Here is a 21,411-nt window from a genome sequence, read left to right as displayed (position 1 = left end):
CCATGCCCGAGGCAGGATTCGAACCTGCGACCGTAGCAGTCACGCGGTTCCAGACTGCAGCGCCTAGAACCTCTCGGCCACTTCGGCCGGCTGAAGATATGACATGATTAACAACACACAAAGAGGCATTTAACATTCATTCCATGTTCCATCTATGACTCGAGTAAGAGGGAACCCAGTCAGACGGTAAAACGAAAAGTACCCTCAGGCATTCACTTTACAGGATCCTTGTAGGACGTTGTTCCTCGAATAGATGTAAAACCGCGGACTCGTTTTTCTGTATTTCTTTCATTTCTTGCAGAATATAACTGCCATTAAAGAAGAAAGAAGGTTCTGTTAGGAGAAGTATGGATCGCTACGGTTCTAACGGTCGAGGAGTCATGGACGAAGTAGACATCGCCCGCCAGCCCAACCAAAACATCGCTGACGACGCTGTGGACGCCAAACCCGGTGGAAACGCCAGCGGTAGGTAGGTAAACAAGCACTGAGGTGTGATGAAAACATACCAGCGTTACGTGTTCTGATATTCATTTATGAATTACAAATCATTGCTAAGTTTTTTAATACGGTTTTGTTATTCTCAACAACTCTAATTCACCTAGGTCACAGCCTTATACTAATCTAATTTGTCACTTTTTATGACAGTGCTAACTCTTCTTCCTTAGGGATAAAATTACGGGAATTGCAGCAGAATTCAGGTTCCGACCCGTCGTTAATAAGGAATTTCATAAGAAAGCAAAAAGTGTTGTCAAACTACTGTTAACATATACAGGGTGGTCAATTGATCGTGACCGGGCCAAATATCTCACGAAACAAGCGTCAAACGAAAAAAACTACAAAGAACGAAACTTGTCTAGCTTGAAGGGGGAAACCAGATAACGGATATCAACTGCGTTTTTTTAGATAGGAACCCCCATTTTTTTATTAAATATTCGTGTAGTACGTAAAGAAATATGAATGTTTTAGTTGGACCACATTTTTCGCTTTGTGGTAGATGGCGTTGTAATAGTCACAAACATATCAAAAAATGGCTCAGAGCACTATGGGACTCAACTGCTGAGGTCATTAGTCCCCTAGAACTTAGAACTAGTTAAACCTAACTAACCTAAGGACATCACACACATCCATGCCCGAGGCAGGATTCGAACCTGCGACCGTAGCGGTCTCGCGGTTCCAGACTGCAGCGCCAGAACCGCGCGGCCACTTCGGCCGGCACAAACATATCGCTCACAATTTTAGACCTACAGCTGGTAACAGGTAGGTTTTTTAAATTAAAATACCAAACGTAAGTACGTTTGAACATTTTATTTCGGTTGTTCCAATGTGATACATGCACCTTTGTGAATTTATCATTTCTGAGAACGTATGCTGTTGCAGCGTGATTACCTGTAAATACCACATTAATGCAACAAATGCTCAAAATGATGTCCGTCAACTTCAATGCATTTGGCTGTACATGTAACGACATTCCTCTCAACAGCGACTAGTTCGCCTTCCGTAATGTTCGCACATGCATTGACAGTGCGGTGACGCATGTTGTCAGGCCTTGTCGGTGGATCACGATGGCAAATATCCTTTGACTTTCCCCACAGAAAGAAATCCGGGCAATGGTATGGTGCTTCGACGACCAATACACCTGTCATGAAATATGCTATTCAATACCGCTTCAACCGCACGCGAGCTATGTGCCTGACATCCATTATGTTGGAAGTACATCGACATTTTGTCATGCAGTGAAACATCTTGTAGTAACATCGGTAGAACATTACATAGGAAATCGGCATACATTGCACCATTTAGATTGTCATCGACAAAATGGGGCCAATTACCCTTCCTCCCATAATGCCGCACCAGACATTAACCAGCCTAGGTCGCTGATGTTCCACTTGTCGCGGCCATCATGGATTTTCCGTTGCCCAACAGCGCATATTACGCCGGTTTACGTTACCGCTGTTGGTGACTGACGCTTCGCCGCTAAATAGAACGCGTGCAAAACATCTGTCACCGTCCCGTAATTTCTCTTGTACCCAGTGACAGAACTGTACACGACGATCAAAGTCTTCGCGATGCAATTCCTGGTGCATAGAAATATGGTACGGGTGCAATCGATGTTGCTGTAGCATTCTCAACACCGACGTTTTTGAGATTCCCGATTCTCGCGGAATTTGTCTGCTACTGATGTGCGGATTAGCCGTGACAGCAGCTAAAACACCTACTTGGGCATCATCATTTGTTGCAGGTCGTGGTTGACGTTTCACATGTGGCTGAACACTTCCTGTTTCCTTAAATAACGTAACTATCCGGCGAACAGTCCGGACACTTGGATACCGAGCAGCACATATAACACACGCCCGTTGGGCATTTTGATCACAATAGCCATACATCAACACGATATCTACCTTTTACGCAATTGGTAAACGGTCCATTTTAACGCAGGTAATGTATCACGAAGCAAATACCGTCCACACTGGCGGAATGTTACTTGATACCACGTACCTATACGTTTGTGACTATTACAGTGCCATCTATCACAAAGCGAAAAAAGTGGTCCCACTAAAACATTCATATTTCTTTACGTACTACACGAATATGTAATAAAAAATGGGGGTTCCCATTTAAAAAAAAAACGTTGTTGATAACCGTTTGACCTATGGCAGCGCCATCTAGCGGACCATCAATAGCGGCATCTGGTTTCCCCCTTCAAGCTAGACGAGTTTCGCTCTTTGTAGTTTTTTCGTTTGATGCTTATTTCGTGAGATATTTGTCCCGGTTATTATCAATGGATCATCCTGCATAGTTGCTTCAACAGCTGTCCACACGATTGATGAAATCATCGTTAATCAACTCTCATTATCTTTTTACCAATGAATACTTAATGTTACAGAATACAACGGCTACAAAAAATTTACTCATTCGAAATTGTTCCAGATTAAATCCATCTGGGCTGCAAACTTTTTCTCAAAATTAAAATTTATTGACATTCGCTATATACACTCCTGGAAATTGAAATAAGAACACCGTGAATTCATTGTCTCAGGAAGGGGAAACTTTATTGACACATTCCTGGGGTCAGATACATCACATGATCACACTGACAGAACCACAGGCACATAGACACAGGCAACAGAGCATGCACAATGTCGGCACTAGTACAGTGTATATCCACCTTTCGCAGCAATGCAGGCTGCTATTCTCCCATGGAGACGATCGTAGAGATGCTGGATGTAGTCCTGTGGAACGGCTTGCCATGCCATTTCCACCTGGCGCCTCAGTTGGACCAGCGTTCGTGCTGGACGTGCAGACCGCGTGAGACGACGCTTCATCCAGTCCCAAACATGCTCAATGGGGGACAGATCCGGAGATCTTGCTGGCCAGGGTAGTTGACTTACACCTTCTAGAGCACGTTGGGTGGCACGGGATACATGCGGACGTGTATTGTCCTGTTGGAACAGCAAGTTCCCTTGCCGGTCTAGGAATGGTAGAACGATGGGTTCGATGACGGTTTGGATGTACCGTGCACTATTCAGTGTCCCCTCGACGATCACCAGTGGTGTATGGCCAGTGTAGGAGATCGCTCCCCACACCATGATGCCGGGTGTTGGCCCTGTGTGCCTCGGTCGTATGCAGTCCTGATTGTGGCGCTCACCTGCACGGCGCCAAACACGCATACGACCATCATTGGCACCAAGGCAGAAGCGACTCTCATCGCTGAAGACGACACGTCTCCATTCGTCCCTCCATTCACGCCTGTCGCGACACCACTGAAGGCGGGCTGCACGATGTTGGGGCGTGAGCGGAAGACGGCCTAACGGTGTGCGGGACCGTAGCCCAGCTTCATGGAGACGGTTGCGAATGGTCCTCGCCGATACCCCAGGAGCAACAGTGTCCCTAATTTGCTGGGAAGTGGCGGTGCAGTCCCCTACGGCACTGCGTAGGATCCTACGGTCTTGGCGTGCATCCGTGTGTCGCTGCGGTCCGGTCCCAGGTCGACGGGCACGTGCACCTTCCGCCGACCACTGGCGACAACATCGATGTACTGTGGAGACCTCACGCCCCACGTGTTGAGCAATTCGGCGGTACGTCCACCCGGCCTCCCGCATGCCCACTATACGCCCTCGCTCAAAGTCCGTCAGCTGCACATACGGTTCACGTCCACGCTGTCGCGGCATGCTACCCGTGTTAAAGACTGCGATGGAGCTCCGTATGCCACGGCAAACTGGCTGACACTGACGGCGGCGGTGCACAAATGCTGCGCAGCTAGCGCCATTCGACGGCCAACACCGCGGTTCCTGGTGTGTCCGCTGTGCCGTGCGTGTGATCATTGCTTGTACAGCCCTCTCGCAGTGTCCGGAGCAAGTATGGTGGGTCTGACACACCGGTATCAATGTGTTCTTTTTTCCATTTCCAGAGTGTATTTTATTCGGATGTTAAGCTACTGTCAAGTGATACTTGCATCTCAGAGACAATGAAGAGCCAAAGAAACTGGTACACCTGCCTAATATCGTGTAGGGTCCCCGTGACCAAACGGAACTGCCGCAACACGACGTCGCATGGACTCGACTTAGCGTCTGAAGTAGTGCTGGAGGGAACTGACACCGCTAATCCTGCAGCGCTGTTCAGAAATCCGTAAGAACATGAAGGAGTGGAGTCTCTTCTGAACAGCACGTTGCAAGGTATCCCAGACATGCTCAATAATATTCGTGTCTGGGGAGTTTCGTGGCCAGCGAAAGTGTGTAAACTCAGAAAAGTGTTCCTGGAGCGACTCTGTAGCAATTCTGGACCTGTGGGGATTGTCCTGGAATTGCCCGAGTCCGTCGGAATGCACAATGGGCTTGAATGGATGCAGGTGATCAGACAGGATGCTTACCTATGTGTCACCTGTCAGAGTCGTGTCTGGGGTCCCATATTACTCCAACTGCAGACGCCCCACACCATTATTAGAGCGTCCACCACAGCTTGAACAGTTCCCTGCTGACATGCAGGGTCTATGGATTCATGAGGTTATCTCGATACCCGTACACGTCCATCCGCTCGATACTATTTGAAACGGGACTCGTCCGAGCAGGCAACATGTTTCCAGTCATCAACAATCCAATATTGCTGTTGCCGGGCCCAGGCGAGGCCTAAAGCTTTGTGGTGTGCAGTCATCAAGGGTACACGAGTGGGCCTTGGCTCCGAAAGCCAATATCGATGATGTTTCATTGAATAATTCGCACGCTGACACTTGTTGATGTCTCAGCATTGAAATCTGCAGCACTTTTGGGAATGGTTGGACTTCTGTCACATTAAACTATTCTCTTCAGTCGTCTTTGGTCCCTTTCTTGCAGGATCTTCTTTCCGGCCGCATCGATGTCAGAGATTTCATGTTTTACTGGATTCTTGATATTCACGGTACCCTCGTGAAATAGTGGTATGGGAAAATCCCCACTTCACCGCTGCCTTGGAGATGCTGGATCCCATCGCTCGTGCGCCGGCTATAACATCACGTTCAAAATTACTTAAATCTTGATAACCTACCATAGTAGCAGCAGTAACCGAACTAACAAATGCGCCAGACACATGTTGTCTTATATAGGCTTTGCCGACCGCAGCGCCCTATTCTGCCTGTTTAAATATCTCTGTATTTTAATACGTATGGCTACACCAGTTTCTTTGGCGCTTCATTGTATGTACGTCACATGCATGAGCAAAGACTTTATATATGAAGTACATAAAAGACAGGCAAAGTGAGGCATTGGTACTTTTAATCACGGTTAATCTCTGACTGACGAATGAAGCTTTAGTGTTTTTATGCTAATACTTCTCACTGATAACCAGCAAATCAACTTATTGAAAAATGGACACCACCTTTACTGCTTGTTGCGTCCCATGACTTTTGTATATTAACAATTCCTGTTACAGCCCTGACGTGGCTCTGAGCACTATGGTACTAAACTTCTGAGGTCATGAGTCCCCTAGAACTTAGAACTATACTACTGACCATTAAAATTGCTGCACCACGAAGATGACGTGCTATAGATGTGAAATTTAACCGACAGGAAGAAGATGCTGTGATATCCAAATGATTAGCTTTACAGAGCATTCACGCGAGGTTGGCGCCGGTGGCAACACCTACAACGTGCTGACATGAGGAAAGTTTCCAACCGATTTCTCATACACAAGCAGCAGTTGACCGGCGTTGCCTGGTGAAACGTAGTTGTGATGCCTCGCGTAAGGAGAAATGCCCCCTCTCGTGGACTAACTTATATACTGAAAGAATGAACAAGTATCAACCTGTGTGAACTTCGAATAAATCTATACTGAGATGAAAATAGCAAATGCAATGGAGGTTCCAACCACGGTGTAAGCATGCACAGGGCAACATACTAAAGGCGCACAATTTTTGTTTCCGGAAGTGCTAGTACCGTAAACTCTTACATTGATCATAGTTACAAGGCATTGAAAAACAGGCTGAGAGAAGTCATAAGAAAATACAAAGAATATAAGCAAAAAGGTCGCTGTGGGCTAAAAGACGTTTCAAATTATCAGTGGCTTTTATACACGTTAAGATTACAGAAATCCAACTAATAGAAATTCAAAAAATGGTTCAAATGGCTCTGAGCACTATGGGTCTTAACATCTGAGGCCATCAGTCCCTTAGAACTTAGAACTGCTTAAACCTAACTAACCTAAGGACATCACACACATCCATGCTCGAGGCAGGATTCGAGCCTGCGACCGTAGCAGTCGCGCGGTTCCAGACTGAAGCGCCTAGAACCGCTGGGCCACAGCGGCCGGCAAAAGAAATTCCATTACCGTAATACATCCAGAATGTGAATTTGATTTTGGATGCTAAAAGTGATTATAGGAATGATCAAAAACCTTCTTTTGACTCTATAATCCATGACAGCGTACTTTTGCTATCATTTTTATAGAAGTATTGTCTTAGTTATCACAGTATCTCCTGAAAGCTTATACCACTGATGCATCATTACCTGCCCAGTGATCTTCATACTACCTAAACGTAGCATTCTTCTCTCGGAGCATGCCACTTCGGAGTGAACACAGTTTCTTGTCATGTGCACAGTATGCCACGTTACAGTTAGGCAAAAAAATTTCTAACGATCTGTATGTGATACAGAATTGTTTACTTATGGTAGACTATCAACTTCATATCAACGTGCGATGTAGTAGGCTGATGTCGGAACATAATCAAGAAGCATTTTCATTTTATGTTCTGATGATATTTCGAGGCAGCCATGTTGTAGTTAGGCAAGAAACGAATTACGAGCATCGTTGACCGGTGCGCTCAGGCAGTTCGACATGCAGGTAGTATAGAGAACACTGCGTGTGCCACATCGAGTCAAAGATAGCACCAGTACGGTGGAATGGTCTCTGTAGTTAGCGAATACTGTGAGATACGAGACGGTAAAGGTTTTCATTTGTACTTTGAGGGTGGTCCCCATAGTCTCTTGGTAAAGTGCGTGCCACGAAACTTTTTTGTGACCATGAAAAGTAAGAGATTCGAGAAACCAGAATCAAAAATTAAGGTTAACTTCTCGTAGTTGTGGTTCACAGTCAAGTAAAATTTTGTAAGTGACATCGTGGCAGGAAGCAACTCCATTCAAAGCAGTATTATGTACTCACTCCGTGTCAAGATGTAATAAAGTTGAATACCAGTTCCGTCAAAATTTTTCCTTTAAATACGAAAACGTACGAAAATCGGATGTAAGCGAAAATAAAGTACAACACAGTCAAATCGAGCAGATCACACACTGATTCGTAAGTAGGAACAAATGTACGTGAGTCCACAGAACACTATGTAAAGAAACCTTCCATTTTCCAGGAAACTTAAACAAATAATGAATCACTTACCACACGTTTTATTATGGATGCGAGCAAAAATCAAGCAGAATGCGAACAGTATGTTTATGATGCAATTCAAAGAGTGCAACACGAACAAAGAGTCGCAATTAGAAACACCATGTTATGAAACCATCTTCTGCTCACAACGAAACAAAATTAATATGGAAGACGTTAATTCACTCAATAAGAAAATGACATGAGAAAGGATTGATAACTTTCCAGCGCTCCAAGTGGCCTGGCATCGAACCAAGATCTTACAGGAAGTCCCTATATGAGTTTCACCCCCTTGGTCATTAGGTAAGTGTCCGCACACACAAAGTGATACACCTGCGTTACTACGTAAGCGGAATTAATCGTTACATTCTCTGACCAATCTGAAGAATAAAAAAAACCGTGAAGGCATAATAAGGGGAACTGTCATGACTTGAAAGCGACATCCGCCATGTCATTTTTCGTAAACATTTGCTTCTAGTGGATGTGTTTTGATCAAGACAACCAACCTGATGATTCTGATTATAGCCATAAAAGCAAAGGAATTACATTTCATTCGTTATTGACTCGTTCAAACGATATTTTCTTTCACATACACGAATTTTAGTTGTGGTGATCACTTTTACGTAGTGGTCGTATTTCAGTCGTTCGACTTTAGATTTCCTATCAGTCCAACTCCAAAAGCTCTCCACTCCAATGCAATGAGAAGGAAAGATTTTAAACAGACCAAACATCGTAAAATATGTTCACAACGTCTTCGGGAAGAGAACAGGGGTTAGTCCATATCGAGGACAATAGTGGATTACGAACAACCTTGTTATATTACATACTTCTCTTGTTGTTTACATTTACGACGCTAAATCAATCGTCTAACTAGACCAAATATGCCTTTAAGACCAGAAAAACGTCTAAAAATACCTTCCTGACACTGTGCTGTTCGTATTCATGAAATCACTGTAACACTTATTTTTTAAAACATCCGTTGAGTGCACACGACAGAAATTAACAACAAGAAGCAATCGCGATCAATAGTCTGTTAGCGTCTTGGGGCCTCAAATACGGCACTATACGTTGCTTTGAAGCCATTTGTTCGAGTGTTATCCTTAGGTATGTTAGTGTTTTGTAAGGAAAAATGGTAGATGAAGGCCTCGGGGGCAAAGTGCAAGGGTTACTTGTTGCTATAAGTGTTGCCAGAGTATGTTGAAGGGGTTATCTAGAGAAACCATAGGTTACGCTAGGAGATAAACTGGTGAGTGTAAGATGGTGGGACTCTCGGGGTGGGACTCTCTGAGTAAAAGGTGTAACTGACGGCAGAACAGAAGACGACGCCAGGGTACTGGAGTAGTTACACGAGATAAGGGAGGAGGAAGACTTGGGACGTCAACTGTGTGTAAGAGATGAGGTAGTGGTGTTAGATGTGTCCTTGGAACACACCTGTGCCCGGTGGTAAAATGCTAGCTCACTTGTATTACACGTCATTACAATAATCAGCATCGTGACCATTAATAGCCGTTAGACATACACTGCTGGATAAATGTCACGCACAAATTTCGCCAACAGTTACATTTCCAGCTATATGAATTCGTACTGCTACTGTTTGATCTCTAATACGCTCCCATTTTTCATTAAAATCCGAAATAGATCTGCAGCGAATCGTCAATAAGGTTTAATTTTGACAAAAATATTAACAGTGTCCGTGGAATCACCGGTTTAGCCTTCAACAAATTCTCTGTGGTTGTGGTACCCAGCGTGAAGAAAAAAATTGATCTTGAAGTTTGCAGCTAATGAAGATGTACTTAAACAACAGACGAAAGAGCTTTATCTTCTTCGTGCGTGTATTAGGCATATGCTTCTTACGCCCTCTTGGCTGAAACGGAAAGACGTAAGACAACAATTTTGTAAGTGTGCCTGAAAATCAATTGTACTGAAACTAAAATGAGACTCAGTGGACTGTCTTTAGGGCAGCTGAGGTAAGAAACTAAACAGACGCCAAAGAAACTACCAGAAGAGCAAGAATGACGTGAGTGCTTTCGGTAAACTAAACAATGTTTTCAAAGCTACGCTTCTGTTACGCTTGGAAAGGAGAGAGTTTATGCTGTTACTGTCTTACGACAATGAGCTGCGGACTTTTCATTACAAATGTTCGATAAAACTGAGGGTTGCTCAGCGGGCAGTTTCTATGTTAGGAAGTGCCAGGTGCGGCAGAAAACTTGTGAATTGATCAAGGAACAAACTGGAGTGGAAGACGCAATAATGGCTGCAGAGTAAATGAACTGAACATGGACGGGACATGTAGTAGAGTGAATAGGTGGCAGATGACCAAGCAAATTCTTTGGTGGGTTAGAGAAGGCACGTAAAGGACGTGACAGTGATGTGTTAGATGGTGGTTGGACGATGTTATATAGCATATAACATGCTGATTATGGTAACGAATATAAGTATGGAACGCGATTTAATTTTCTGTTACAACTACCAAAATCAGGAACTAAATAAAAATTAAAAGTTGATGTAACAAACTAGCTAAGGAAAACTGTAATACCCATCTCAGTACATAGAACAATAATTCTCAAAATGCATTTTCTACTTGGCCCCGCCCCAAGCTTTTCTCTACGTGACTATTTCAAGAAACAGTGAAGGTTTCATTAACCGTTATTTCTTGTTATGTCGACCTTACACCTTGAATTTATGAAATAGTGACGAAACATGGACTGAGGTAATGCAAAAAGTGATGAAAACAGTTCAGTTGTTAGAAGCATAGCAAAAATTCTTGTCAAAAGTCTTCATTCCAGTTCAGGTCCACAGCAAGTTAATAAGAGACGTGAAATATATCAGTCCCCGATATTTGGTTCATAAAAATAAGTTTTAGTAAAATAAAACAACTATGAAATCATAATACGATGATGATGAATGACTTTAGTGTTAGTGACTATGCTGGTGATGCAGTCATTTTTAGTTCACTGCAAGCGAAGAATTTGGTTGGAAAACGTGCTGAAGGGAATGCTGTATGGAATATGATGTACCATGTGCTGTAAATTGGGTATGTGTGGGTGGATGTGTGTAGGTGGGGGAATGCTGTATGAAATATGATGTACCACGTGCTGTAAATTGGGTATATGTGGGCGGATGTGTGTAGGTGGGGGTGAGGGATCTGATAGTTTTTATAGTACCGGTGTAGGAATTAGGAGATAGATTGCACATCAGTTAAGTAGGAAGCCGAGGGATTGGATACTTAGTTGTGGTAGCAGGATAGACTTCTCAAGTATGGCGTACACAAAGCCGTGTTTAGACTCTAGTTTACAACAGATGCATGATGTTCCATGGTGTTCTATGTGTGTGAGGAGGTATGAGTTGGTACAAGGTGGGACAAAGTAGGTGTAGGTTGAAAGTAAGCAGAGCCCATGTAATTCGTAGTATCAGCGGAAGTGGTAGTATTTGGGGCTAGGAAGACGGCCTACATTTGCATAACTGAGGATCTGCCAGGCAACGGTCTTGTGTGTTTAGTACGTTTAGTAGATTGTGATGTGGATGTTTGGTAGATGGGGATTCAATATCAGATTTTGATCGAGTGTTATCCTTAGGAATTTTAGTGTTTCGTAAGGAAAATTGGTAGATGAGGGCCTCGGGGGCAAAGTGCAAGGGTTACTTGTTGCTATAATTGTTGCCAGAGTATATTGCAGGGGTGATCTAGAGAAACCATTGGTTATGCTAGGAGATAAACTGGTGAGTGGAAGATGGTGGGACTCTCGGGGTGGGACTCTCTGAGTAAAAGGTGTAACTGACGGCAGAACAGAAGACGACGCCAGGGTACTTGAGTAGTTACACGAGATAAGGGAGGAGGGAGACTTGGGACGTCACCTGTGTGTAAGAGATGAGGTAGTGGTGTTAGATGTGTCCTTGGAACACACGTGTGCCTGATGGTAAAATGTTAGCACACTTGTACTACACGTAATTACAATAATCAGCATCGTGACCATTAATAGCCGTTAGACATGCACTGCTAGATAAATGTCACGCACAAATTTCTCCAACAGTTACATTTCCAGCCATATGAGTTCGTACTGCTACTGTTTGATTTCTAATACGCTCCCATTTTTCATTAAGTCAGCGTCTAGATCTTTACCTGTCTTAAGAGATCCAACAACGAACTTAACTCTACCTTCCATCCACCTAGCTTCATTTCTCATTCAAATGGATTACAACACTTTCTCAAGATAAGACGGGAGGTCATTTACGTAAAATACTTAGTAAGATTACAATAAACAGTTCTTAGTTTAGGTGTTTAAATTAAGATGACTTGTCGTCAGTATATAGTGGTTGCAAGGTATGGTACCAAAAACGAGCAACGTTCCGTATCCATTTACGTGCAGTAGCCTCACGTAACTTCTAGGAAGTTCGAAGTGTATCTAGACGAGATCATGCACTAACCTGTGCAGCTAGTTCAAAATTTGTCACAAACGTCCAGCGCAGCTTCTAGTCAGCTAGAGAGAAATGTAATAGACCTCTCTTGAGGTGTACTGTTGACGACGTATATTTGAGGGTGCACGAGGGCAGAGTCTTTCATGACGGTTGATGACTATTTTGAGGTACATATGTTTGGCTTACGTTACTGTTATTACATAGAAGCTTGAACTAAAGCACCCAACACTGTCGGTGAGTACAGGTAAGCGAGGAAATCACTGAAATAACCAAGAAAACACTTATCAGACTACGAATTTATGAACCAACCGCCCAGAAACACATTAGTACCACGATCCATTCTCCTTCTAACAGCATTGTATTGAACCTCACTGGAGTAACGAAGCGATCCATTGCGAATAGATGAAGCCCATTCCTGTTTTCAAGAAGAGCAGTCGGACAGATGTGTTACAGGACTATACCGCTGATTTTAGTAATGGAACATTTGGCCTATGAAGGCCGTAAATCCCCACTGTTAATAGCACCATATATGAGCAGTGATCGAGTGAAACTAAGTTCTCCTCGTCCATAAGATCCAAAAGGAAATTTTACACAGTGTCCTAATTGAAGGTGTGTTCGTTGACTGTGGGAAGGCATTTGGTAAAATTCTGCGCTGTTGCTTATTGAAAAAATACTAATTTATGGAATATCGCATCAGGTTTGTAAGTGGATTCAGGACTCCTTAGTACTTTGAAACAATCACGTTGTTCTAAAAATGCAAATCTTCAGATGTGTAAGTAACTTCAGGCGTACCCAAGTGAGGGTTACAGGGCCATTGCTGCTCACTAGAGCACACTCCTAGCTTTTCAGTTGCATTACAGGTGCCTTTTTTTGATGCAGCAGGCATCAGTGTGTATGCGATCCTGCCCAAACGTGTCTTATACGGTGGCTAGGAAGCTGTTCTCGGATAGGTAGACAACATACAAGCAAATCATAAAAATGGTTATTATTACGATGAAGTACACTACTTGCCATTAAAATTTCTACACCACGAAGATGACGTGTTACAGACGAGAAATTTAACCTACAGGAAGAAGATGCTGTGAAATGCAAATGAGTAGCTTTTCAGAGCATTCGCAAAAGGTTGGCGCCGGTGGCGACACCTACAATGTGCTGACATGAGGAAAGTTTCCAACCGATTTCTCATACACAAACAGCAGTTGACCGGCGTTGCCTGGTGAAACGTTGTTGGGATGCATCGTGCAAGGAGGAGAAATGCGTACCATCACGTTTCCGACTTTCATAAAGGTTGGATTGTAGCCTATCTCGATTGCGGTTTATCGTATCGCGACATTGCTGTTCGCGTTGGTCGAGATCCAATGACTGTTAGCAGAATATGGAATCGGTGGGTTCAGGAGGGTAATACGGAACGCCGTGCTGGATCCCAACGGCCTCGTATCACTAGCAGTCGAGATGACAGGCATGGCTGTAACGGTTCGTGCAGCCACGTCTCGATCCCTGAGTCAACACACGGGGACGTTTGCAAGACAACAACCATTTGCACCAACAGTTCGACGACGTTTGCAGGAGCACGGACTATCAGCTCGGAGACCATGGTTGCGGTTACCCTTGACGCTGCATCACAGACAGGAGCGCCTGCGATGGTGTACTCAACAATGAACCTGGGAGCACGAATGGCAAAACGTCATTTTTTCGGATGAATCCAGATTCTGTTTACAGCATCATGATGATCTCATCCGCGTTTGGCGACATCGTGGTGAACGTACATTGGGTTTTCGTCATCGTCATACTAGTGTATCACCCGGCATGATGGTATGGGATGTCATTGGTTACACGTCTCGGTCACCTCTTGTTCCCATTGACGGCACTTTGGACAGTGGACGTTACATTTCAGATGTGTAACGCCCCGTGGTTCTACCCTTCATTCGATCCCTGCGAAGCCCTACATTTCAGCAGAATAATGCCCGACCGCATGTTGCAGGTCCTGTACGGGCCTTTCTGGATACAGAAAATGTTCTACTGCTGCCCTGGCCAGGACATTCTCCAGATCTCTCACCAATTGAAAACGTCTAGTCAATGGTGGCCGAGCAACTGGCTCGTCACAATGCGCCAGTCAATACTGTTGATAAACTGTGGTATCGTGTTGAAGCTGCATGGGCAGCTGGACCTGTACACGCCATCCAAGCTCTGTTTAACTCAATGCCCAGGCGTATCAAGGCCGTTATTACGGCCAGAGGTGTTTGTTCTGGGTACTGATTTCTTAGGATCTATGCAACCAAATTGTGTGAAAATGTAATCACATGTCAGTTGTAGTATAATATATTTGTCCAATGTATACCCGTTTATCATCTGCGTTTCTTTTTGGTGTAGCAATTCTAATGGCCAGTAGTGTAGATTGACAATACTTAACTTTGGGTCGCAAGCAATTGGCGACATGCATATAATCAATGTTCTTCATGGTATACAATGTCTATGCGAGTAACTCACACAAGTTCATATGGGTCAGTAATCATGGCCATTCTGGTGCGCGGTTTCTAGTTCAGGTCTGCTGGTGCCTCCGCTAGTGCGCGCCTTCCACTGTCCGGCCGAGCCTGGCAGGAACGGCGCTTATATTCTCTTCGGATAGGGGCCGCTCCTGTCGTGGTGAGCTCCTAGCAGCCTTCTATTGGCTGATGTCGTCTCATAGCCTTCTCTGAGGTTACGTTCTTGATCTTCGTGTCGGCGGTTGCCGTTACACCGGAACAGTATGTGCTTGCGATTTGCATGAGGCTGGTAAAACAGCAGTCCACTTTGGAAATCTGTTCACTGGTTTGCCTGCCTGCGGGTGTTGACTTCTGTAATTCAGTTCGACAATACGGAGTGGATTAGGGGAATGTCTGCATATTGTGACGCGCCTGCTTCTCTCCATCTGCATCTATGGCATGGTGTTGATGAAGAATCAAAACTTTCGAGATGCTCTATCCTGTGATATGTGTTATTTTCTGTAGGTCTGGCAGTTTTGACACATTTATCTTCTGAAACCATAGAAGTACTTATGAATGATACTGTCTATATAAATCTTTTGGTGGTAAATGTCGGAGGTTCTGTGTAGCTGATCGTCGTTGATACCACTGTATACAGGAAACAAGTGACTACTTTCCGTAGAAGCTAAATAACATGTGTCAATAAAAGCGCCTTTTTAATGCTTCTAAAGAATGTTCTTAATCACCGAAATGTGTTTCGCCTTAATTAAAAAGGCATATTCAGTGGGTGTTTTGAAATGTTACCTGGTGTTGGTTTACACTTATTGATTTGGATCTAAAACACTTGACATAAAAGTTTGAAAGTGAAACGCAAAAGTACTTACAGTTAAAAATGTGTCTCGTTTCTTGAGGACTGTACTGCATTCATTAGTGGGGTAGCAGATTGAACGTCGAATTGTTTTTATTATTTTGTATATTATTAACATGTTCAAGAAATGAGACACACTTTAAACAGTAGCTACATTGTCTAGTACCGTTGTAGCTTAACCTAGAGCTACACATTGGACATTTCTACATCTACATCTACATCTACATCTACATCCATACTCCGCAAGCCACCTGACAGTGTGTGGCGGAGGGTACCTTGAGTACCTCCATCGGTTCTCCCTTCTGTTCCAGTCTCGTATTGTTCATGGAAAGAAGGATTGTCGATATGCCTCTGTGTGAGCTCTAATCTCTCTGATTTTATCCTCATGGTCTTTTCGCGAGATATACGTAGGAGGGAGCAATTTTCTGCTTGACTCCTCGGTGAAGGTATGTTCTCGAAACTTCAACAAAAGCCCGTACTGAGCTACTACTGAGCGTCTCTCCTGTAGAGTCTTCCACTGGAGTTTATCTGTCATTTCCAAAATGCTTTCGCGATTACCAAATGATCCTGTAATGAAGCGCGCTGCTCTCCGTTGGATCTTCTCTATCTCTTCTATCAACCCTATCTGGTACGGATCCCACACTGGTGAGCAGTATTCAAGCAGTGGGCGAACAAGCGTACTGTAACCTACTTCCTTTGTTTTCGGATTGCATTTCCTTAGGACTCTTCCAATGAATCTCAGTCTGGAATCCGATTTACCGACGATCAACTTTATATGATCATTCCATTTTAAATCACTCCTAATGCGTACTCCCAGATAATTTATGGAATTAACTGCTTCCATTTGCTGACCTGCTGTACTGTAGCTAAATGATAAGGGATCTGTCTTTCTATGTATTCGCAGCACAGTAAACTTGTCTACATTGAGATTCAATTGCCATTCCCTGCAAATTTCTCTCATGTTAATTCATTAGTATCGCAAGATGGGAATTCGGTTAGTGAAGTTGCCATATTTAGGAAGCAACGTGTCAACAAAAATGAATAATAAAAGAACCATTTCAGTAACAAGAAAAGCGTAAAGTTATGCAATGAACTTAATAATAAGTTAATTTGTGGATCAGGAAAATAATAATATTTTCCTGATCCACAAAACCTTTCGTCTTAACAAAACTGATTATACAGAGTGCATCATAATTAAGGGCGTCAACGCGTACAGTTGAAAGTCACAATACTAGAAGTAAAAAAGTATGAGCAAAAATGGACTCTAAAACGCGTACCTTAAGAGCTATGAACACTTCTTCATCTTCGACACTATGAACCAAATCTCTTCTGCTGCAAACTCTCGGCTTTCCATATTTTCAGAGGTGGCAGTGTGGAGCTGAATAATGAAAGAGACGTCAGGTAAGCATAGGCTCTAAATTGCTTACCTTAAGAGCTATGAGGACTATGAGGACGCTCTTAAGGTATGCGATTGAGAGCCCTTGTTATCGAGACTTTTTTTTTTTTTTTTTTTTTTTTTTTGCTTCTGGTACAGTGTACTTGCAACTGTATGCGATTAAGCCATTGATTAGGATACATCCCCTGTATATAACTGAACAAAAACTAAACAGACAACTTACTTCACTGTCTATTACTTAAATTGAACAAAGACAATCAATTATAACGAAAAGTGAAGCTGTTGTTGACAATTTTCAAGTGTAGGTAGCTTAACTGGGCGCATTAATCCATTTAACCTTGAAGATGAGACCTCTGTCATTATATCAGGACCTTGACATAGCATTCTATGGCAACTTGTCGTGACAAATCCATAATCAGTAACAAACACTGCTATAAAGTTAGACCTAATAAGTTCCCCAAAAAGCTAATCGTACGCTGCGTAGTCATATTACGCACACACGTTTTAGGTGAGAACGGTGTCTGATACATTGTGGTCCAATTTTCTCAGAGTTGCATTCTTTTATTTTTTTACTTCCTATGGCTTTGAATGCAGCGTCAGATTACATCAGTAATACAGCATCAGATTACATCTGGCGCATTTTGAGATAGATGATATATATATGAGATATATGATATATGTATGTATATATGTATAATAATATATATATGTATAATATTGATTATATGATAAAATACCGATAACGACGAATGTATACAATATCAATTCATATAGAATAAAATAATAGATGATGTATTAATTCCATACAGTAAAGCATAGTTTAGACAAGAAGAGAATAGAAGCTTTCGAAATGTGGTGCTACAGAAGAATGCTGAAGATTAGATGGGTAGATCACATAACTAATGAGGAGGTATTGAATAGAATTGGGGAGAAGAGGAGTTTGTGACACAACTTGACAAGAAGAAGGGATCGGTTGGTAGGACATGTTCTGAGGCATCAAGGGTTCACCAATTTAGTACTGGAGGGCAGGGTGGAGGATAAAAATCGTAGAGGCAGACCAAGAGATGAGTACACTAAGCAGATGCAGAAGGATGTAGGCTGCAGTAGGTACTGGGAGATGAAGAAGCTTGCACAGGATAGAGTAGCATGGAGAGCTGCATCAAACCACTCACTGGACTGAAGACCACAGCAACAACAACTTGAAAATATGTATCCATCTTTTTCAGGTCGTTTTCAAGAGTAATTCCTGATGTCTCGAAGTCGACAGACTGGCTAATATACATATGTGGTCGGCGTAAATGAACTTTTGAGTTGGAGTTTGGTAGCTCAGATACGTACACATTGAAGAGCACAGGAGAAAGAACTGATCCCTGGGAAAGGCCGTCGTTCAGTTGGTAATTGCGGCTTTTCTTGCCATTGAGGTGTACTTCGATGTGTCTATTTGCCAGCATGTTGTTAAGTAGTGTGGCCAGTTTTTTACGAGATACGATGCATAGGAATTTCAGTAGCATTCATTGTCTCCATACTGTGTCATACCCAGACGATAGATCAATAAATAGAGCTGTGGATTTTTTCTTTTCTTCAAAGCCCCTTTCGATATGTGTGGTTGCTGCTAGTACCTGGTCGCTGCAGCTCCTCTTATATCTAAAGCCAGCCTGTTCAACTGGTATCTTCCCCTCAACAGTGGGTTTTATTCTGTTGAGAATGAGCCTCTCGAGCAATTTATAGCAGACGCTCAGGGGAACTATGGGTCTGTAGTCTTCAATTTAGCGCCTCACAAACCAAACATCATCATCGTGTATAGAGTTCAGGATGTTTTCCTGTCTTTCCCGGTTTTCTTAAAAGGGGCTGGTAGTCTTCCAGTCTGTAATATGTCGTTGAAGAATTCTGTCATCCATCGTTGAGCAGTGGGGCCGCTACGCTTAAGAAATTCTGGGTATACGCCGTCGATGTCTGCAACTCTCCCTGTTTTTCTGTACTTAATGGCCTTGGAGATCTCGGATGTCTCAAAATTCTTTGAGGTGTCAGGGTCACGTGTTCTTCCTTTGACGCAGTTCAGTTCTGCTATGATTTCTCTGGTTTTCTCTTCTCTGTCTCTGGCGTTCTACTCGTAAGTTTCGAAATTCTGTTGGTAACATCATTGGGTCTTATATAGTCAGTATTGTGTAACGTTTTCATTGAAGTCGCACCCAGTCTTGACAGTAAGTGCCACGCCTTTCTAATGGAATGTTCGGAACTCATTTCATTCAATAATATGTGCTATTTCTCTTGGCGAGCTGAGTCCAAACATTGCGAAAGCTCGTCAGCGACATCAGGGTCGGCATTCTTCAGGTATTCGTTATAGAGGTCAGTGCATTCCCGGCTCCATCCAGAAATGTATATTTTCCGATAGCCCCTGGGGACGTAATTTCCGGCGATGAATATAAGCAGGCCCACAAATCACCCACAAATTTTCTGCTTTTGGAGGAATCTATTGAATGTTAAACTCTAGCTCAGAAGTATAGTTCTCCCAGTTAGATTTACCAAAATTCCATCGGGGTTTAGGAATCGATCTGATGGCAGGAATTTGTGTCCCCACGTTGAGCCGAACAAGCCTATGTTGGCTGCGAGGGAAATTCTTGTTGCATAGTAAAGGTGCATTTTGTACATCTGGGCAGTAGTCTCTACCCCATCTAGCAGAGTGAAATGTGCTCCTGTATTTGGGGTCATATATTAGAAAAGTATTCTGTGTCTCTGCCCATCTGGATACTTCTTCGCCACCTTGTTTGGTATAGTTGTATCCCCATTCAGTGCTGCGATAGTTGTCTCCCATGATGACTGCAGGGTGTTGGATATCCCGCACTGTGTTGTCATTTCAAGCTTGGACTGGAGGCTTATAGAGGTTTATAATTTCAATACTGGAAATTTTAAAGTGGATACGATGTTATTCACCGCCTCGATGCAAAGTACACTAGCCTCCACGTGGTGCATCCCAGCCAGCGCGACTTGTAACGGCTAAATATACAATACCAGCTGCTGGATCTAAACGGGATTTCCCAGCTTTCTACAAATACAGCATAGTGAATAAATTTGCCTTGATTAAATAATACTGAGACACTGGATGCTCTACTCTCAGCGAAAGTCTCCTACCGCGCTACCCCTACCCGAGTTGCCAAGTTGCGTCGCGATTTCACCTGTGTTGTGCGTATCTCGCAGGCCTTGCACCCTGGCCGAGATAAAGCTTTCCCATTGGTTGGCAGTCCTTCTCATACAGGGTGTTTCAAAAATGACCGGTATATTTGAAACGGCAATAAAAACTAAACGAGCAGCGATAGAAATACACCGTCTGTTGCAATATGCTTGGGAGAACAGTACATTTTCAGGCAGACAAACTTTCGAAATTACAGTAGTTACAACTTTCAACAACAGATGGCGCTGCGGTCTGGGAAACTCTATAGTACGATATTTTCCACATATCCACCATGCGTAGCAATAATATGGCGTAGTCTCTGAATGAAATTACCCGAAACCTTTGTCAACGTGTCTGGCGGAATGGCTTCACATGCAGATGAGATGTACTGCTTCAGCTGTTCAATTGTTTCTGGATTCTGGCGGTACACCTGGTCTTTCAAGTGTCCCCACAGAAAGAAGTCACAGGGGTTCATGTCTGGCGAATAGGGAGGCCAATCCACGCCGCCTCCTGTATGTTTCGGATAGCCCAAAGCAATCACACGATCATCGAAATATTCATTCAGGAAATTAAAGACGTCGGCCGTGCGATGTGGCCGGGCACCATCTTGCATAAACCACGAGGTGTTCGCAGTGTCGTCTAAGGCAGTTTGTACCGCCACAAATTCACGAAGAATGTCCAGATAGCGTGATGCAGTAATCGTTTCGGATCTGAAAAATGGGCCAATGATTCCTTTGGAAGACATGGCGGCCCAGACCAGTACTTTTTGAGGATGCAGGGACGATGGGACTGCAACATGGGGCTTTTCGGTTCCCCATATGCGCCAGTTCTGTTTATTGACGAAGCCGTCCAGGTAAAAATAAGCTTCGTCAGTAAACCAAATGCTGCCCACATGCATATCGCCGTCATCAATCCTGTGCACTATATCGTTAGCGAATGTCTCTCGTGCAGCAATGGTAGCGGCGCTGTGGGGTTGCCGCGTTTGAATTTTGTATGGATAGAGGTGTAAACTCTGGCGCATGAGACGATACGTGGACGTTGGCGTCATTTGGACCGCAGCTGCAACACGGCGAACGGAAACCCGAGGCCGCTGTTGGATCACCTGCTGCACAAGCTGCGCGTTGCCCTCTGTGGTTGCCGTACGCGGTCGCCCTACCTTTCCAGCACGTTCATCCGTCACGTTCCCAGTCCGTTGAAATTTTTCAAACAGATCCTTTATTGTATCGCTTTTCGATCCTTTGGTTACATTAAACCTCTTGTTGCA

General features: G+C 43.6%; 1 protein-coding gene across 2 annotated transcripts in view; it reads left to right on the top strand.

Moving 5' to 3' along the window:
- The first annotated feature begins 302 nt into the window (after nt 1-302).
- The window catches only part of LOC126243798 (caspase-1-like), a 108,611-nt gene continuing 87,502 nt past the window's right edge, over nt 303-21,411 (top strand). Inside the window, exon 1 of one of the 2 annotated variants that reach the window (XM_049948189.1) lies at nt 303-465. In XM_049948189.1, coding sequence (XP_049804146.1) covers nt 348-465 — 118 coding nt within the window. In that variant the 5' untranslated portion in view covers nt 303-347. Of the gene's footprint in view, nt 470-21,411 lie in introns of both variants that reach the window. The other variant, XM_049948188.1, reaches the window with a different exon arrangement.

Source organism: Schistocerca nitens, chromosome 1, assembly GCF_023898315.1.
Source record: "Schistocerca nitens isolate TAMUIC-IGC-003100 chromosome 1, iqSchNite1.1, whole genome shotgun sequence".
Taxonomy (NCBI): domain Eukaryota; kingdom Metazoa; phylum Arthropoda; class Insecta; order Orthoptera; family Acrididae; genus Schistocerca; species Schistocerca nitens.
Note: the sequence above shows the minus strand (reverse complement) of the source record. Positions and strands in the feature narration are given on the sequence as shown.